The sequence below is a fragment of the Rhinolophus sinicus genome, chromosome 5 (assembly GCF_057876585.1).
Source record: "Rhinolophus sinicus isolate RSI-liver-muscle chromosome 5, RSI-T2T, whole genome shotgun sequence".
Lineage (NCBI taxonomy): Eukaryota > Metazoa > Chordata > Mammalia > Chiroptera > Rhinolophidae > Rhinolophus > Rhinolophus sinicus.
Window position 1 is genome coordinate 3,916,322 of NC_142505.1, and position 20,367 is coordinate 3,936,688.

At 44.1% G+C, this 20,367-nt stretch overlaps 1 protein-coding gene across 1 annotated transcript in view; it reads left to right on the plus strand.

The window, feature by feature from the left end:
• The window catches only part of LRRN1 (leucine rich repeat neuronal 1), a 35,469-nt gene extending 16,238 nt beyond the window's left edge, over positions 1 to 19,231 (plus strand). Inside the window, exon 2 of the mRNA XM_019749137.3 lies at positions 15,865 to 19,231. Within this exon, the coding sequence (XP_019604696.3) occupies positions 16,134 to 18,287 (2,154 nt within the window). The 5' untranslated portion in view covers positions 15,865 to 16,133 and the 3' untranslated portion in view covers positions 18,288 to 19,231. The remainder of the gene's footprint in view (positions 1 to 15,864) is intronic.
• Positions 19,232 to 20,367: the final 1,136 nt, after the last annotated feature.

Below are 20,367 nucleotides of genomic sequence, written 5' to 3' on the forward strand. Positions count from 1 at the left end.
CTGAAGACGTGCACACCCCCAAACACGGTCTCCAGATTGTAGAGGGACATTTTAATGTGCACGGACCACATGCGTGAAGTCTTTCTCAGTCTAAAGTTTAAACAGCACTTAGTTTTCTGAATGGCAAATTCTAAGCAGTCAAACCCTCTAGAGAAATATCAGAGCTAAAGGGATGGGCTCCGACCTTCAAGACACTGGATTTTTTTAAAAAACAAAAAAATTTTATTGAAATGCCAGATAGTTAATAAAGATTATTATTGGATTAAAAATATAACAAAAAGGGCCCAGGACGCTCTTTGAGCAAAGAAAATTGCAATAAATATTCTGAAATGGATGTTAAAACGTTTGCCATTTTCTTGATGAGAAGTTCTTTTCACAGTTACACTAACTGTAGCTCGGTCTGGCAGAAAGGAAAAGCTGATACCGTCTAATGGAACTGCTTGGCTGGTTTGCATCCAAAAATCCATGCTACTGGTGTCAGCAGCCGACATATTGGCACTTTCAGCCCCAACCATGATGAGTCTGTTTTTCCAATCGTCTATCTGCAGTTTCAAATGTATAATCAAGAGCCATTGTAGCAATTGGCTGCTATGCAACACCCATTAGCATGGCACGATGAAATCTACGTCTACAGTGAAAATATTCAGCAATATACTGTGAAGTACCGAAGAGGAAGTAATGAAACAAAAACTTCAAAGCAATGCAAAGGCGGCCACACTAAGGATTCACATTTATTTAACATTTAATCAGGTCGGTAATTACAAAGCAGTTATTTCATATAGACGTATTATGGGAGGAGACTCAAAACAACTTGTAAAAGGGCTAAAATTAATTGATGTCATGGTAGTTTTTATATCACCGTACTTGCTGGTACTAAAAAAGGAGCAATGAGAGAGCCCAGTTGTTGGTTCATGTTTTGTTCTGCTTCGCCTTCTGTCGGCTTTTCAGTTCAGTTAAATTGCTGCTTTATGGTTCCAGCTATGCAAATAGCTCATTTCTCACAAAGAAAGACAAAACAAACTTTCCTGGTCCTACAAGTGATGTAAACAGGAATATGAATATATATATATATATATATATATATATATATATATATATATATATATATATATATATATATATGTATATATATGACTTTCAAAATATTGGAGAAAAACTGATTTGGGCACAGAGCTGGCCTAGCTCATGAATAAGTATGAGTCTTGCTTTGCTGGGTCCTAGAAGAAGAAGCTGGAAAGATCACCAAGTTTACAAGTTCTTTTCAAAATGAAGAAATGGCTATGGCCGTCTCCCTGAGGTTGACAGGCAGGGGTAGGCCACGACCCCCTTCAGCAGTTCTTCTGTGCAGACGGTATGCAGGGGGGAGAAGGAGGGCGAGGTATTTGGAATGAGCACCCATCAAGGAAAACCAGGCCGCGTGCTGGGGCTCGGGCAGACTGTCTCTGCGTCCTCGGAGTGCCGTGTCAAAGCTCCAATACCGGGCAGCTTCAACACGGAGCTGTGTCGCTTCACAGTTCTGGCGTGCAGAGGTCTGAAACCAAGGCCTGAAGCCACCAGCAGCAGGGCCGTGCTTCCTCTGAGGCCTGCAAGACGCTCCCTCCTGCCTCTTCCTCGCTTCTGCCACTTTCCTGGCAAACTCTGGTGTTCTCTGGCTCGCAGCTGCATGAGGCCAATCCCTCTCCCTTCATTGACACATGGCACGTTCTACCCGTGTGTCCTGTCTTCACAAGGCCATCTGCTCTGGGTCTCGGCCTTCACGTCATCCTCCCTCTTATAAGGATTAGCAACCCCCCCCCCCCCAGGATGACCTCATCTAACTAATTACACCTGCAACAACCCCATTTCCCAAACCGGGTCACATTCTGGAGTCCTGGGCATTAAGACTTCAGCATATCTTTTGGGGTAGGACCAACTTAACCCGAAGGCAGTACTTGGTTCCAGATCACAGGACCCACGGTAAGTACCCTGGGCATTTTATACGCGTTAACCTTCTGAGCCTTGGAACAACCCCCGGCCGCTGACCCTGCTCTCAGAGGAAGACTGGAGACTAGAAAAGTGAGGCGCATGCATGCAGAGCTGGACTTTCATTCATCTGTCGGCTCCAGAGCCTGAGCTCTTCTCCTGTTCTAAAGAACTGCCTTCTCGGGTGCCATTTTTCTCCTCCTCTTCTTTTCTCGTGGGGAAATATGGAGAGAATTTCCTGAGTTCTCAAAAACCATTTCTACCTTTCCCACAATAATACGAATTGGCTTAGCTAACTTTTACAATTGCTTTTATCACATATTGTCTGCAATTATCTTGCCCAAAGCTATGATCCAGAAATGATAAGTGTTTTTGATGGGAGGCAACTAAAAGGCCTAAAATGCAAGACAAATAGGTATATTATCATGTAAAAAGGCTTACTCATCAGCAACCACCTCTGATTGTCCACTCTGTACCTGGCACTCCACTGCGCTCTGTGTACCAAACTTGCCGTCCAAAAGGCTTCATTTCTACAAAGTTTGAGACAATCATCCTTTCCTTTATGAAATATGCTAAGCATCCCGGCATCTGGTACGGGGTTAAACATCTTTTGTTTAGGTGATTTTCTGTGCAAAATGCTCTTAGCCAACTACTGTAGACGGCGGTAAGGAGAAGAATGGTGCGCAGCCATACCTGGTTTGAACACATGTGATCTCTTCTGATGGAAACCTTTCTTTGCCTCCTCCTGAGATTCTGAACAAAAGAACTGTCTCCTTAGGACTTTGCTTCTGAATTCAGATCACGGGCACTTTTAGGGGCGTGCTTCCTGTTGCACCCCACTGCCCCTCCACCAGTCAGGTGGCCTTTGTTCTCTGGTGGGAGACTATCTAAAATGTGCCTTGTGACATCACTTGGTTGTTTGGGTGCTCATTAAACCCTCGTTGGCCAGGCACTGCGCCCATGACGCTGAATGGAACGTCATCTTGGCCCTCAGTCATATATGAGCTTGCAGTTGGGTCACCCCTGAGAACATCAGGATGAGTGGGGAGAGGAAGGAAACAAAGTGGCTCAGAGCAAAGCCAAGCCGCGTCTTTGCAGCAGTCGGGCCCAGGCGAGCCCTGTGAGCTGTGAACGATGACAGGCTACAGCCGAGCCCGATGGCCTAAGGCTGGCCTGTGTACACGTGGTCTGCATGACGGCCCTCTGTGCAGCTGTTAAAAATTACATTCACTCCCAGATCCTATCCCAGATCTACTGCATCAGAATCTCCATAAGGCATGAAAATCTGCGTTCCGAAAAACTCCCTGGGTTAATGAACAGCTAGGTTTGGGGACCTAGGGTTGTGCTGCCCATGGTGGTGGCCCCTGGCCATATCTGACTATCTAAATGTCACTGAAATAAAATGAAAATGGGAAATTTCGTTTCTCTTTCACACCAGCCACATTTCAAGTTCTCAAGAGCTACGCTAGTGGGCACTGTGCTGGGCAGCGCCAACGGGGCGGGCAGAGGTTGGCAGCCCTCACCTTCCTTCCCAGGATCCACATGGCTACTCCCTCGTCTCTCCCTTTTGACATGGATCTTCTCTTACGGAGTCACGTGTATTTGTCTTATTTTCACCCCATAGGACTATAAACTCTTTAAAGGCAGAGTCTGCTTTCTTTGGCCCTGCGACACAGTAAACACCCGATGACTATTTGTTTAATTTCATTAAATCGATCTAATTAAATTGGGCACCAGTTTATTGGACCTCTTTTGCATTTAGACCGAATCCTGATTTCATCAGGGTCTGGAGAAAAGGAATCAGCATGGTTTTCTGAAATCGCAAACCGTTAGGATGAACGGGGAGCAGATATATGCTGAATTGCAAGCTTTATTATTATTATTACTTAAATAAGATTATGGCTTTTTAAAGCACAGGGTTTGTACCAGCTCAAATGTGGAAGAGATTCAGCCGGCCTGCAAGTATTTGTCAGCTTAAAGTTGTCATATTTGATACCTGCAAAACACATTTGAATTGATTCCATTATTGATTGATTGATTGATTGATTGATTGCGCACCCACTGTGCAGACGCCAGCCCAGTCCTTAGCCCTGACTGGCTCCTGGTGAACACACAGAAACATGGGACTCTGCCCCGTGACACTCACGCTAGCCCTGGCAGATGACAATATTGGCGAGGACTCCCCCTCCCCAGAGGCTGGGAAAGAGGAGGTGTGATTTGGGCTGTGGCTTCTGATGCCCAGATTCACGTAGAATTTCTCTCAGTCTATGGGCTCCGAGAGGGTGACCAGGTCGCTTACTTTTTCTGAGACTCCATTCCATCACCCACCCATAAAAATAAGAAAAGTAATGGCTGCCCCCTCCTAGGGCTGTGAGCATTAAATGAAATCATTTATGTCAAGGAAGGACTAACTGCCGTCTTAAGTACTCAGGGCTCCAGCGCAGCCAAACGACCCCACCACGAACATTACATGTGAAAACTGCAAAGTGTCTGTACTGCTAGAAATGCTGCATTATTTGGAAAGGACACTTCTTGTCTTTCTTGGGCTAACAATTTGATTCCCTTTGCTTACTGTTTCTATCTTTGCACCCAGAGCAACTAAGGTCAATATATAAGTGTGTTGGTAAATGGCCATCTCTTGTTGTTTGTTTCTGTTTCTTTGTTTGGTGAAGGATTTCACTGTTTGGAACACTGCTTTCCCAGACAATTAGGGATGGAAATGCTTTGGGTGTCGTTCAGCCCCTCTTAGCATAGACAGGTATGCACTTTTTAGCAGCGCTTGCAAAGGAGAATCCTCTAGAGGCTTACCATTAACCTGAAAAATGGAAATCCCAGGTAACTAGCATGTCAAGATTTAATTAGCATTGTCTCATTAAAATAAATGTGTGGCTTTTCTCTTATTTCTGAAAACGATGTAGCCTTTGAAAATACAGTCTGGAAATGAGCTGGGAAAGGGGGAGACTGAACCTGAAGTCATGTGATCCTTGGGGAGTTTGCCCGCCGAGTTTTTCTGAGTCCTGCTCCTTGTTTGGTCTGAGGGAGGACACCGGCTTATCTCCCTGTGCATCACACTAAAGTAAAGTGAAACATCTTGGGACCTACCAGGTTCTCCCATAAGATTCAGTGCAAACCAAACTGCAGAAATATCCCTGTCTTGTCTAGTGTGTGTCTCTTCTGTCCTTACCCAAGGAACAGACGCTCTCTCAGTGGTACCCAAGCTATTTGGCAAAGACGACCCATCCCTAGATCTTTACTCTGATTTGTTGAGCTCCAGTCATTTGGGAGGAATCGGTATTGACTTCAAGAGCTATGAATGTTCCCTCCAGTCAGTCTGTACTTCTGGTACCTCAGCGACAGTCCCATCCATCCGATTCAAAATCAGGGGTTCTTTGGCGTGGTCGTGTGACAGGTGGGAGGCCGGGGTTAGGGCGCGGGCTTTGGACCAGGCTGTCTCAGTCACATCCTGCTCCGTCACGTTCTAGCCGTGTCTCTTGGGCAAGTTTCCACATATCTTTATGCTTCGTTTTCCTCAGTGTCAAAGGGACATTCATGCTGTTTAACCCACGGGGTATTGTGAGGAAAAAATAAAGCACCAAGGAAGGTTGGGTTTCTTAATCATGGAAGGAGAATAAAGAAATCTGTTCTAGACAATTTTCAGGAAACACATTATTTTCCTTGTTGGAAGAGTAAACACTAACTTAGGTTTTCGGCACCTGACTAATTTTCTAAGTTGAGGACTCCACAGGAAACGTATGGTTGTTGAGATTCTATTTCCCAGGTGCTGGCTGCTCAAGACAGGTTCTCTCATTTACTGTTCACAACGCCAACACGAAACAGATACACGTGTACAACTACTCCTTCCTGACAGATGGGGAAACCAAGGCCCGGAGAGGTGGACGGACTCGTGCAAGGTGCCATATATACTGCCAGGATCGGACTTGGCTCTGCCTGCCTCTTGAAACCGTGCCTTTCTTAAAATGTATACAGAGGGTGCCAAAAAATGCATATACATTTTAAGAAAGGAAAAAAACTATTAAAATTGTAATAATAAATACTGACAACAACAGATGAATACACATCATGTGTATACATGTTTCTGGCACCCCCAGTCGCATGACCTGAGCTGAAGGCAAAACCAGAGGTAAGGACCAGGGTCCCCTCCCCCATGGTCCGGGGCTGCAGTCTCAGAACGACCAGCCAACCAGGTAGGATTCAGAGCTAGACAGCAGGAGAGCAAGGGACCTCTGTCCTGGACTCACTGTCTCGTTTGAGATCTTGGACAAGTGATGACTCCTTCATGAAAATAAGGATGATCAGACTTCCTACCATGCACATGGAAGTCATCACAACGTGGGTAATACGTAGTCAGTCTCTTATGAGTCAAGTTAGCTGCATTCTTATCATTATTATGTTATTCACGAGACCTCTACCTTCAATGCCCACTCCTATTCATTTTTCATACCCACTTTACACTTCTTACATTTAAATGTCTGTGCCCTTACAGAGTTTGCAACACATAATCATCAAATTAAGAGAAGTGTAATCTCTACATTTTACAAATTAAACTTGCACTTTAGCCCTGCTTATGTAGACTAGATCAGCCATTATGATTCACTGCCATGTTTAAAAAGAAAAAAAATCAATGACCACTGTTTAGCTGACCCGACTTCATTTTTTGGAAGACGTTGGCCATCGGCGTGATTGATTGAGCTGTCCACCCTACCCTTGAGCCACCTAAGCAAAGGTCAAGGTAGAGGTCACCAAATAAACCAGTGCCCTCTCTCTACATTGGATGATGCTGTTCTCCTGTGCTTCTAATAAGGGGCAACTGTAGTGGAGCGTGAGAGACCAACGTCCTTCAGAGTTTTAGACCCAGCCCTCTCGCTCAGGAATACGAATTCCAGCTAACCCGACACAAAGTGAAGCCGGGCGAGGTTCCACAGACTAAAGGATCCTGTGTTTGGAGAGTTCGATCGCAGTCAGGTGGGGCCTCCAAATACGTGTCCTCCTCGATAAAACGAGAGGTGGTTTTAAAGGTGCCAGGTGACCTCTGAGGCCTGACCCAACTCCCCCAGTTTTCATTCCTCATGTTTCACAGGGAGGCCAGCCTGCTTGCCTTTGCTCAGCTGAGGCCAAACCAGGACGAGAAGCAGATGTTATTCCCCAGGACTCTTCCAGAAGCACCTTTCCCCGCCGTGCCGCACCACCCACTTGGATCTGGGTTCATGCCAGCTGGCTCCGTCTGGGCCTTTGGCTTTTCGTGTTTCTTTTCTCCTTTTTAATTTTCTTTTGTAACTCTCAGCCCATCAGTCTAGCCCTGCCCTGTTTACCATGCCTGGCCATCCCTCCTGCAAGGATAATGTGCTCTGCGGGCCCAGTTCCCTTTCGAAGCTGAGTGAATTGTGACCCCAGCTTTTATGCTCAGCGTGGAGACCAGCTGTGCCTCTGGGCGTCTCCCAGAGAGGCTGGTGGAAAGTGAGCCTGCCGTGTGATGGATGTGCCCTGGCCCAAAAGAGAAAGGAAAATGGGGGGCAACGAAAAGGTCACTTGTGTCATCCCCTCGGTGTACACGAGTGTGTTTATACCACCCGAGCATCCCAGAGAATTGTTGAGACTTTGTCAATAATAATAATAATAAATACAAGAAAATAAAATAAAATTAGGGAAAGACAATCAAAGTTTTCTCTGGGAACCAGGAAAACCAACCCAGAAATTTCAGGTGGTCAGATCAGGAAATGCTGACTGGGGCTCAAGGTCTTTGAGTTTCATTTTGTTCCCCTGCCAATCAACTGGGTCATCTCGAAGGTTCTGCCTGCCTTTACAAGTAGGTCTTCCAAGAGAAAGGAGCATAAAATGAATTTTTGTAAATGTAATGCTCTTGTTAAAAGCAGTAAAGAAGCTTTCAGAGAAAAGATTCACACTGTAATACACCAAGTTTCTAATTATAAGTTTTCACATATGCGCTATTTGCCAGTAATAATTTTTAAAATTTCTATCTAATCTTCTCGTTACCAAATACTCCCATTAGCTAAGCATTACAGGTGATATTATTACTACTATGCTTCTGTAATTCAGACGTAGCAAACTGGCCACAAGCCATACAAGGCCTTAGAAAGCAGACGCGTTTGGTTTGGCCTGCGCGGTTAAAGCATGTTTGGGTGGCTTCTGGACTGCATGCATACTCCAGCTTGTTACATGCCTGCGCTGGACTCAACTGATTTCACCGGCCTCGCCTTTGAAGGCATTGGAGTTTGAGATCCTTGGCACAAACTCTATGCCTCCATAACATTTTAATAACAAAAAAGGAAAACAGGAAGGGAAGGATGGAGGGAGAGAGGAAGAGGAGGTAAGAAGAAGGGGGGGAGAAGGCCTGCCTGTCTGAAAATGGGTAGAAGAACAGGTTTTCACGACACCAGGAGAATGTGTCGATAACATGACTTCCTGAGGTTCCTTGCGGCCTGAGGTGCTGTGACTGTCTTTCCTCCCGACCTACTTCCTCTAGCAGAACTAACACAGGACACAAAGTTACTGGCCTTGCTCAAGGCCAACGATGACGTTCGTAGTGAAGCCAAAATGAAGACTCCCTCCCCGGTGTCCTCATTCTGTGGCCGGGCCCGCTCGGCCATGCCTCAGCCATGCTGCTACGCTGCTCGTGATGCGTGGGGGCTTCAGGGACAGTTCCCGGTGCCAAAGAGCCTCAGCAAGCTCCACGATGTCCCCGCAAGGGGATCGCTTTATTGTTCCCTTAATGCGATTGCAGCGCTTCCTTCCACACCCACCCTCCACCTGGGATCACCCACCCTCTGCCGGGTGTTTCACTGTGGATAACGTGTGAACATAGCACATCATTTTGGAAAGTGCCTGGAGAAGGAAATCTAAGAGTCAGGGGCCAGGTAAAAGTCCAAGAAACTAATGTCTTCAAAACTAGTCCATGTGGACTCAGAGTTCCGAATGCATTGGCAAGACCTTCTTTCCCTCCCTAAAGGAAATAAAACATGCCCTGCATAAAGAATTTGCTGTCATCTCTCTCCCTGGCTCTGCCTGCACGAGCCGCCTCCATTGTTAGAAGGCCTCCGCGCAGGCCTCAGACTACAGAAGACACCCTCTGCTGATTCCAACTCCCCCTTCCTGTTATCCTCAAGGCCCACTCTCAATGCTCGCATCCAATATGAGACTTCAAACCTGTCAATAACAGTAACTGACATTTATTGGGCATTTGCTACGTGCCAGGCCCTCTGCCAAAACTTTACATTTCTCATTCGAATTCTCACCACCCTTGCAAAATAGGTTTTATGATTTCCCTTTTCTAAACAGAAAGGAAACTGAGCCTCAGACAGAAAGCTTTGATGACTTGCTCAAGGTCACAGAACTGAGTCTGAAAACTGGATCTTCCTCCAGCATCCATACTCAGATCTGTGCTAAACAGCAGTTTCCAAAAGCTTACAGACTTTGGAGTCTAACAGTCAGCCACTTGGACCTGCAGCAGACGTCAGCTTGACCTTCAGGCACAGGCAGAGATCAGACCACAGAGCAGAGTCTGGCTTCACCTTGCTGTGCCTCCCCCCTTGCCCTCATCCCCCGCCCCCACCTGTGAGAGTCTAGAGGGAGAATTCCTGTTGAGACAATGCATTTTCTAACTAGAAGAAAATCTTTTTCAAACAGAAAAACCCATTTCCCCATTATTCAAGCCATCCCCACAAGAAAAGAAGCAAATTTGAATGCTGCATTAGCCCTGGATCTATTTGGGGACCAACAGAGCTAACAGAATGATTTTTCTAAACTTTATGTACCTGGTATGGATTTGACTGCCAAAGAAAGTATACAAAAGCACATGTCCTAAGAAGGTATTTTTTCCTTCATATTTGGGAGATCAACATTTTAGTTCTTCATTGCTGTGACCACAATGTCTCTGAGATGATGTTGATTTCCAGGATGGAGGTTTGTATTTCATAATTTGCTTGCCTGCACAGGGTTTTAACTTAGCGACGGTGAGATATTTGGTCTATGAGTTTCTCACACTGTTAATTCCAATACTACTGCTTGAAAATATAATGGAAATGGTACACAATAAAAATGATGGCTTTTCCCAAACACCTGCCATGGCCAAGGGTCTTAAAGAGATTTGCTTATTCACCTCGCCATGGCCTGTGGGGTGGAGTGAAATTTAATGGCTAACTTGGTGAGGTTCCAGAGACATTTATAAATAAGTGTTGGAGCGCTCACTCTGCTGGGCGCCTTCCCAGGTTCTGGGCTGAATACCTTCACAGAGATTATTTTATTAAGTTTTCATCAATTTCATACATGAAGTATGTATAATTAGTCTTCGTTTCAGCTTTGGAAAACGAAACACACAGAATTGACGTAGTTTGTACTAGTAAGTGAAGAAGTCAGAATCTGAAATCAGATCACTTGGTCCCACAAGGCAAAATTCTTTCTACAAGCTGAGAGCTTCCCGGTTTTTAGTTGAACGAGAATTTACATAACCGTCGTGTTATTTTAACTGCTTCTTTCTCCCAACTCCATAAGAACTTAATGCATGAGGATCCTAGCCTGATCCAAGCCTGAAGTCCTACCAAGTATTGTGATTTTGTTAAACTAACATCCCATCTGACCTGATACGTGGGGAACGGGGGGTCAGTGCCAAGTTCACTGTTGGGGAATGACCATGTGGTCCATTTCCTTTGGAATTTTATGTTCAGAGCAGAGTGTCCCAAATATATCTTGTTGGAAAAAGAAGCCTCAAACGTAACTATATAATTGTCAGCCTCTGAAATGTGTCCCTTGCCAATTCTGGGGCTGTAAAGCCACGGTTTGTTATTTAAGTGATTGTTTCTTTAAACTGCCAGACTTGTTTGTGGCACATCATGCTGACAATTAGCAGGACATTTTTTTCTCACATTTGATCGACTTAATGCAGTCCGGCCTAGATAAAAGCAATTTCATTTTTTAAAAACTCTATGCCAGCCATTTTTTATTTGTTGCCGAATTTAAGATAATTAATTTGTATGTTTGTGACAAAAGTTGGCCTGAATTATGATTTCCTTTTTCTATGATGAAAAAAACACATTATATTTACCACCTTCCATTTTTAACTGTACGGTTCAGCAGTGTTCAATATATTCACATTTTGCGTAACAGATCTCAGACCTGGGCATATTGCAAAACTGACACTATACCCATTAAACAGTAATTCCCCCCTTCCTTTCCTGCAGCCCTTGGCAGCCGCCATTCTACTGTTTCTATGATTTTCACTACGTCAGCTACTTCCTATGAGTGGAACCACAGAGCACTTGCCCTTTTGTATAAAGTCCTTGACTGCTGGTTTCATCTGTAGAATGTACTCGAGGTTTGTCCATATCATTGGTGTAACAGGATTTCTTTTTTAAGGCTGTATAATATCCCATTTTAGGTATATGCCATATTTTCTTTTTCCATTTATCCACTAATGGCCATATGGGCTGTTTCCATCTCTCAGCTGTTACAAATAATGCTGCAGTGAACACGGGGTGCAGATATTTCTTTGAGGTCCTGCTGTGACTTCTTTTGGGTAGATACCCAGAAGTGGGATTGGTGGCTCATACAGTAATTCTGTTTTAATTTTTTGAGGAACCTCCATGGTGTTTTGCATACTGGGTGCTCCATTTTACATTCCCATCAACAGTGACAAGAGTTCCAATTTCTCTATATCCTCTCCAGCACTTATTGTCTGTTCTTTTGATGGTGGCCATTCTCATAGGTGTGAGGTGATATCTCATTGTGGTTTTGATTTGTGTTTCTCTTATGAGTAGTGATGTTGAGCATCTTTTCATATGCTTATTGGCCATTTATATCTCTTCTTTAGAGAATTATCTATTCAAATCCCTTGCCTAATTTTTAATCAGATTATTTTTTTGGGGGGAGTCATGTTGTTTTAGAGCTGTAGGAGTTCCTCATGCATTCTGGACATTAACCCATGTATGACTTGCAAATTTTTTCTCCCATTCTGAAGATTGTTTTTTCACTCATAGAGTGTTTTCTTTGATGGGCAGAAGTTTTTAAATTTGATTTAATCCCATTTGTCTGTATTTGCTTTTGTTGCCTGACTTCTTTGCTTTTGTCATTTTATCCAAGAAATGACTACCAGGTTCAGTGTTCTGAAGCTTCTCCCCTATGTTTTCTTCTAAGAGTCTTCTAGTTTGAGGTCTTACATTTAGACATTTAATCCATTTTGAGTTAATTTTTACATATGGTGTAGGGTAAGGGTCTAACTTCCTTCTTTTGCATGTGAATATCCAACACCATTTATTGAAAAAATATCCTTTCCTCATCGCGTAGGCTTAACACTTTTGTCACAGATCATCTGATGATACACAGAAGCGTTTATTTCCGGGCTTTCTCTTCCATTGGTCTGTCTGTCTGTCTTTACGTCAGCACCACCCCGTCTTGGTTACTGTTCTCTGTTGTACGTTTTGAAATGTGAGGCCTGGAACTTTGTTGTTTTTTCAAGTTGGCTTTGGCTATTTGGGGTCCCTTGAGATTCCATGTGAATTTTAAGATTTTTTTCCTCTATTTCTGCAAAAATTGCCATTGGGATTTTGATAGGGATTGCACTGAATCATAGATCACTTTGGGTAGTGTGGACATTTCAACAATTTTAAGTCCTCTAATCCATGAACATGGGATGTCTTTCCATTTGGTTGTATGTTTTATTTCTTCTAGGAATGTTTTATAGTTTTCAGTGTATAAGTCTTTTGTCTCCTTGGTTGTTTATTCCTAAGTATTTTATTCTTTTTGGTGCTACTGTAATTGGATTACTTTTTTATTTTCCTTTTTGGATTTGTCATTGTCAGGGCACAGAAACACAACTGATTTTATGTGTTTATTTTGTATCCTCCAACTTTGCTGAAATCATTTATTTATCTTAATAGTTTGAAGGTTTTTTTGTGGCATCTTTAGGGTTTTCCATATATGAGATCATATCATCTGCAAATGGATAATTTCACTTCTTCCTTTCCAATTTGGATGTCATTTATTTATTTTCCTTGTCTGATTGCTCTGGCTAGCACTTCCAGTACCAAATTGAATAGAAGTGGGCACCCTCACACTGTTCCTGGTCTTAGAGGAAAAGCTTACACTCTTTCACCAATGAATATGGTTTTAACTGTGGCCCTTTCACATATGGCTTTTATGATGTTGAGGCAGTTTCCTTTTATTCCTAGTTCGTTGGTTGTTTTTATAATGAAAGGGTGTTACGTTTTGTCAAATGTATATTCTGCATCAGGATATTGGTCTGTAGTTTTCTTCTCTTGTGATAATGGATTTCTTTTAAACATCGTTAGTGAATAGCTCCTGCAACATGCCTTATGTTTTAAGTGTATAAAATGTTTTAAGAACTCTTTGAAGCTTTGTTCTATGTATAATGTCGTATTCAAAACTTAGGCTGGGGAAATATGCCAAAGAGAATTCAGAATTGTATACAAATAGAAACACCTTAAACACCTCCTTTTGTGTTCAGGAAATTTCATTCTGTGCTCCAAAGGAGCCAAATGCAGGTTTGGGAGAGAAAAATGTCTTCCCTCTCTGTTTGATATGACAGCTGATATTCTGAGCTTCTGTAGTTTGTCTGCTTGCTTGCTTGTTTAAAGAGGTATGTGTATATGTCAAAGAGAAATTTGAGTATTGCAACACAATTACCTCAAATCCTGTAATTTAAACTAAAATGGAGACATTCCTCATGACAGTATTCAAAGTGTTGTCCCATAAAAGATATTTTTCAATGGCACCAGATTGTTTTGGGAGCCTCACACAGCTTTAACACATATTTTACTGTGTGTCCTTAAATTCAATTAAAACATAAGAATTAATTGAAACTCCATCTCAGAGTTATAAAAAGTAGATTTTTTGTTTGTTTCTTATTTTGAATTAAGAATAAGGAATAACATGTGGCAGAAATTTTCTTATCTGAACATTTATTGTGGTCATTGTACCTGGTTTAGGATTACTTTCACTGGACACTAAAAGAGTGGAATAAATTTGCGGAGGTAATAATATTCAGAATGTGCTATTCTCTGAGTATGTTTTCACTTACAGAGTGTCCTGATAACAGTCAGAAGCAGGTGGTTTTATAACAGAGCCAAGTTTTGCACACGTGTAATGTATGGTGACGTGAGCAGCATGGGGGAGGGGATGCCAGTGTGTTCCCTCCCCACAGAGCCAGCGCGGAGCCAGCACCACGCAACACGGCCCCTTCCTGCTCCTACCTCCAAACTGCCCGATCTGGACTCCATGTTTTTGTTGTTGTTTGTTCGTTTAATTCTATCGTGTCAGACCAGCAACTCGGTTTGCAGATTTTCTAAAACAACCATGACATGTAGGACTTTTCCTTCTCTCTACTAACATATGACAAGTATGGACTTCTTAGGACTGGCTCTCTGTCTGATTACACTTCTTGGTCATTGTTTAATTCTATCATGTCAGACCAGCAACTTGGTTTGCAGATTTTCTAAAACAACCATGACATGTAGGACTTTTCCTTCTCTCTACACATATTGCATGTGTGGAACACCAGGCTTTAAGCACCTCATTGCCCTATTGATTGGATCCTGACAGTCATCTTATGAGGGGAAAGCACTAGTCACGGAAGTCCCGTCAGTACTCAAAGCTGAAGTTCATTATGGAAACACAAATGTAAGAAAACGTATAACTGTAGTTTAATACCTTACCAAGTGACTCGCCTAATCTTGAGAAAACCAGGCAGACAATGAATCCATGTGGCTTTTTTTAGGACTGGAATCCAGGAAACTAGAAACATTAAGTACTAATGTCATCTTTACAAACAGAAGAGCAATACCATTTGACCTCAGAAGATCTTATTAAAACCAACAGACGATGGCAAAATAACATCAGACCTCTCCACCTCTCCTTCTTTTACTTGCCCCTCCAACAACCACTATTCAGCTAAAACCATAATAAGATAATAAAGATAAACATAATTAACTTTTATGAGCATTTCATATCTGTCAGGCACTACGCTAAGAGCTTAACATAGGTTCCTTTAATTCTCTCAATAATCCTACGAGAGGTTCTTTTATGAACAATCCTATTTTATAGTTGAAGCGGCAGAGAGAGGTCACAACAGGTCCAGTAACACATCCAATATCCGTGGTCTATAGCTCCTAAGTGGTCAGTGACACTCCCACGAGATGGGTGAAATTATGCATGTGGTATGTATGGACATGTGTAAGTATGTTAGTGTCTTAATGGAGACCAGTGGTGTGGTGCAATGGCATCCTTTTACTATTTTATTCAATCAAAATCAGATGTGGCTATTAGAATATAAGAAGAAGTGATATTTTCCTTTTGTACCTGTGGTAAATTAATTTTTTGCATAAGAATAATTGAACTAGAAAAGCACTAGCTGAATATGTCTATAGAATGTACCATTTAGAAAAGAAAGTATTGCAGAGAACAAATGAAATATTAATTAAAATGCAAATAATTAAAAATGAACTTTAAGTCTTTAATACACTGTCTTTTGTATTTTGCTTTTGACACTTGATTTTTTTTTGGAGCTATAAATACATGTAATTTCTAAAGTCACTTTTGTTTTTAAGAAATGACATCTGTGGGTTTTTTAGTGTTCCTATTGTGTGTGTGTGTGTGTGTGTGTGTGTGCGCGCGTGTGTGTCTGTGTGATTTCACCCAGTAATACAAGAAGTCCCGATTTAATTGTAAAATCGGTAGCCAGTGTAGTGTAGGAAGTGGGATGCAGGTACTGTCCTGCAACTGAAAAGCTTGTTTCGTTATTTTGAACATTCTGTTAGTAGCTTTGCAAGTGATTGTGCCTTTTTAGTAGACGAAGAAAGGCTGTGATGTAGGAGGCCTCAGGAACAAACATGACGTCTGTCCTAATCTCATTTGCAGGCACATCTCCAGACTGTGACTTGGCCGAAGTGACTGGTGCCCCAGCCCCGGGGGCATGCCTGGAATCGAGGGGCGCAGCTGACAGACCCCTAAGTGCTCCCTCCCTTTTGAAAACTCCAGAAAACCATCCCTTCAGACTCTGGAATCCTCCACGTGCCCGCCGAGACTCACAGGCGTGAATGTTTACCTCCTCTGCGCGCTGTCCCACGTAGCGCCACAGTGCCCAGCCCCTTGTGTTCCAACGCGTGAGTGTCGGGGTCCAGGCCAGCATGGCCGAGATGAGCTTTGTGTCGTCAGCAGCTTGCCGACTGGTGCTGGGCTTGCTGATGACGTCATGGACTGGGTCCTCCCTGCAGAGCAGCGAGTGCCCCCAGCTGTGTGTGTGTGAAATCAGGCCCTGGTTTACCCCGCAGTCCACGTACAGGGAAGCCACCACCGTCGACTGCAACGACCTGCGCCTCACGCGGATCCCCGGCAACCTGTCCAGCGACACGCAAGTGCTTCTCCTACAGAGCAATAACATCGCCAAGACCGAGGACGAGCTTCAGCAGCTCTACAACCTGACGGAGCTCGACTTCTCCCAGAACAACTTCACGAGCATCAGGGAGGTGGGACTGGCCAACCTGAGCCAGCTCACGACGCTGCACCTGGAGGAGAATCAGATTACAGAGATGACGGACTTCTGTCTGCAAGACCTCAGCAACCTCCAAGAGCTCTACATCAACCATAATCAGATCAGCACGATCTCTGCAAACGCGTTCTCAGGCCTAAAAAACCTCCTGAGGCTCCACCTCAACTCCAACAGATTGAAAGTGATCGACAGCCGCTGGTTCGACTCGACGCCCAACCTGGAGATACTCATGATCGGGGAGAACCCCGTGATCGGCATCCTGGACATGAACTTCAGGCCTCTCTCCAACTTGCGGAGCCTGGTGCTGGCGGGCATGTACCTCACGGACATTCCCGGGAACGCCCTGGTGGGCTTGGATAGCCTGGAAAGCCTGTCTTTTTACGATAACAAGCTGGTCAAGGTCCCGCAACTCGCCCTGCAGAAAGTTCCAAATTTGAAATTCTTAGACCTCAACAAAAACCCTATCCACAAAATCCAGGAAGGGGACTTCAGAAACATGCTCCGCCTGAAAGAACTGGGGATGAACAACATGGGGGAGCTGGTGTCCGTGGACCGCTACGCCCTGGACAACCTGCCGGAGCTCACGAAGCTGGAGGCCACCAACAACCCCAAGCTGGCGTACATCCACCGCCTGGCGTTCCGGAGCGTCCCTGCGCTGGAAAGCCTGATGCTCAACAACAACGCGCTGAACGCCGTGTACCAGAAGACGGTCGAGTCCCTGCCCAACCTGCGGGAGATCAGCATCCACAGCAACCCGCTGCGCTGCGACTGCGTCACGCACTGGATCGGCTCCAACAAGACCAGCATCCGCTTCATGGAGCCGCTGTGCATGCTGTGCGCCACGCCGCCCGAGTACCGCGGGCAGCAGGTGAGGGAGGCGCTGGGCCGGGACCCCGGCGAGCAGTGCCTGCCCATGATCGCCCACGACACGTTCCCAAGCCACCTGAACGCGGAGGTCGGCGCAGCGGTCCTGCTGGACTGCCGGGCCATGGCCGAGCCGGAACCGGACATTTACTGGGTGACGCCCCTGGGAAACAAGGTCACGGTGGAGACGCTTTCAGACAAATACAAGCTAAGCAGTGAAGGCACCTTGGAAATAGACAACATACAAATCGAAGATTCAGGAAGGTACACCTGTGTCGCCCAGAATGTCGAAGGGGCGGACACGCGCGTGGTGACAATTAAGGTGAACGGGACCCTTCTGGATGGTACCCAGGTGCTGAAAATATACGTCAAGCAGACGGAATCTCACTCCATCTTAGTGTCCTGGAAAGTGAACTCCAACGTCATGACGTCAAACTTAAAATGGTCGTCTGCCACCATGAAGATTGACAACCCCCACATAACATACACCGCCAGGGTCCCCGTGGACGTCCACGAGTACAACCTCACACACCTGCAGCCTGCCACAGACTACGAAGTGTGTCTCACGGTGTCCAACATCCATCAGCAGACTCAAAGGTCGTGTGTGAACGTCACAACCAAAAACGCTGCCTTCGCGCTGGACATTTCTGACCAAGAAACCAGCACGGCCCTTGCTGCGGTCATGGGCTCCGTGTTTGCGGTCATTAGCCTTGCGTCCATTGCCGTGTATATTGCCAAGAGGTTTAAGAGAAAAAACTACCACCATTCATTAAAAAAGTATATGCAAAAGACCTCCTCCATCCCACTAAATGAGCTGTACCCCCCGCTCATTAACCTCTGGGAAGGCGACAACGAGAAAGACAAGGACGGTTCTGCAGACACCAAGCCGACCCAGGTCGACACCTCCAGAAGCTATTACATGTGGTGACGCGGTGGGCGTTTTGCTTCTGGTAGTAAGGAGCACAAAGACATTTTTGCTTTATTCTGCAAAAGTAACAAGTTGAAGACTTTTGTATTTTTGACTTTGCTAGTTCGTGGCAGAGTGGAGAGGACGGGTGGATATTTCAAATTTTTTTAGTATAGCGTATCGCAAGAATTTGACACGGCTGGCAGCGTCTCCGGGCTTCCAGTTTGTGTTTGGTTTTTATTCTTATCATTATTATGATTATGATAATGATGATGATGATATTATTATTATTATTATTTTGTTTTAGTTGTGCTAAACTCAATAATGCTGTTCTAACTCCGATGCTCAATAAAATGAGGAATGACAGGTGGGGTTCCCCTGTGCTTTTACCAGTAGCATCACCCCTTCTTCTGAAGCCATCAGTAGACAGTCCCACATCCTCTGAAACGCTAACAATACAGTCTGAAGCAGCACTGAACTTTCTGTAGCAATCTGGTCTACAGACTTTTCACTCAAGAAGCAGAGGCTAGACTTGTTACCTTCGTTGAATGATGTTAGTTAACTGTACTGTAATGTTGTATCAACTGAATTGAATGTTTGCCTTTGAACAATGACTTTTCTTTTTTTGTAATAGATAAAGAGGCTTAGAACAAGCTAACAGGCACTAGAGATATGTATATCAGATTTTTTAATGTAACAAACTACATGTTAATTGTTACCTTATTCTTTTTATCTTTAGTAGACACTTTTAAAAGAAAAGACAATAATTTTGTTGTGTTTAACTCACCAACGTGTGGTGTATAATGAAGACAGAACTATAATAAATTAGTTTTGTTCTGATTTTTTAGAACATTTGCAATAATGTATCCTTTATAGTTCTTGGTGTGGCAGTGGTGATATTTTTCACATCCCTAAAAACCACCACCAAAATAAATCAGCTACAGCACGATGCTTTTGAAAACTAGGCCCTAAAAAGTTTTGAATTCTTTTTTTCTAAGGGACGAAATCTCTATTTTAATGAAGATATTTTAATGAACAGGATTTCTATATTTTAAGTATTACTGACCCGACCTAATGGAGGGAAAAGTTCATGTGGGGAACAAAGGTGTATTACTGCATCTCATGCTTAACTAAATAGGGAGAGGCAAAGAGAGAAAGTGAGAGAGAGAGAGAGAGAGAGAGAGAGACAGAGAGAGAGAGGGAGAGGGAGAGAGAGAGATACTGTATATGTCACATTCGTTTTCTGTAAGGGTTTTGTTAAAGTTTGATTTTTTCAGTAGTATCCACACTCTCCCTCCAAGTCTAAAACATAGAGTTGGGTAGTATTCCAAAACGTAGTGCTCATTGTACCATTTTTAACAGCTGTCTATATGCTTAGACCCATATTAGTCCCTATATGAGTGGCGATATCTCTGGGACAAGTAAGTGATTAATAGAGAACAGAACAGCTTCGGTACGGTTAACGTCTTTTGTCCAAATAATACACAGAGACACTTTTGTAGAATTAAGTGCTTCCCAGGAAATGTGTGTGTGTGGAATTTTGAATAGAAGGGGGCACGTTTTTAGTTCCACAGTGGGGCCAGGTGGGATTTAAAGGTATAATTAGAAGAGAAAGGACCCATTTGAACACACAGATGGATAAAGCAGAGAAATAAAGTGGGCTGTTCAGATGGCACCTGCTGCCACCAGGAACCATGAGATTGTAAATGGGGTGAGAGCAAGCAGGTGCCAGCAAGGGAAAGGGAGCAGACAGAGAGTGCAGGTGAGGCAGGCGGAAGGGTTTCTTTGTAAAATTCCCTGTTTTATGAGTCGCTTCGAAAGACACACAGAGCATTGCTTTCCTTCCCATTTCAAAGATTAAAAAAAGAATTCCAAATGCCCAAGCCAGTGGGCAGCACAAAAGCACCAGTATCTGAGCTAGAAGCTTCTCTCCCCACAGCCTTCCTTCCTTGGCTGGCGGGAAACCCTGGGCCCAGGGAGAACCATCCCATCAGACTCCCCTGCCGGCTGAGAACTCCGCACCCCACCTCTTGCTGGGGTCCTGCAGCCTTGCAGATTCCCAGGCAAGCTCATATTTTAGTTCTCAACACCCTCTGCCGCC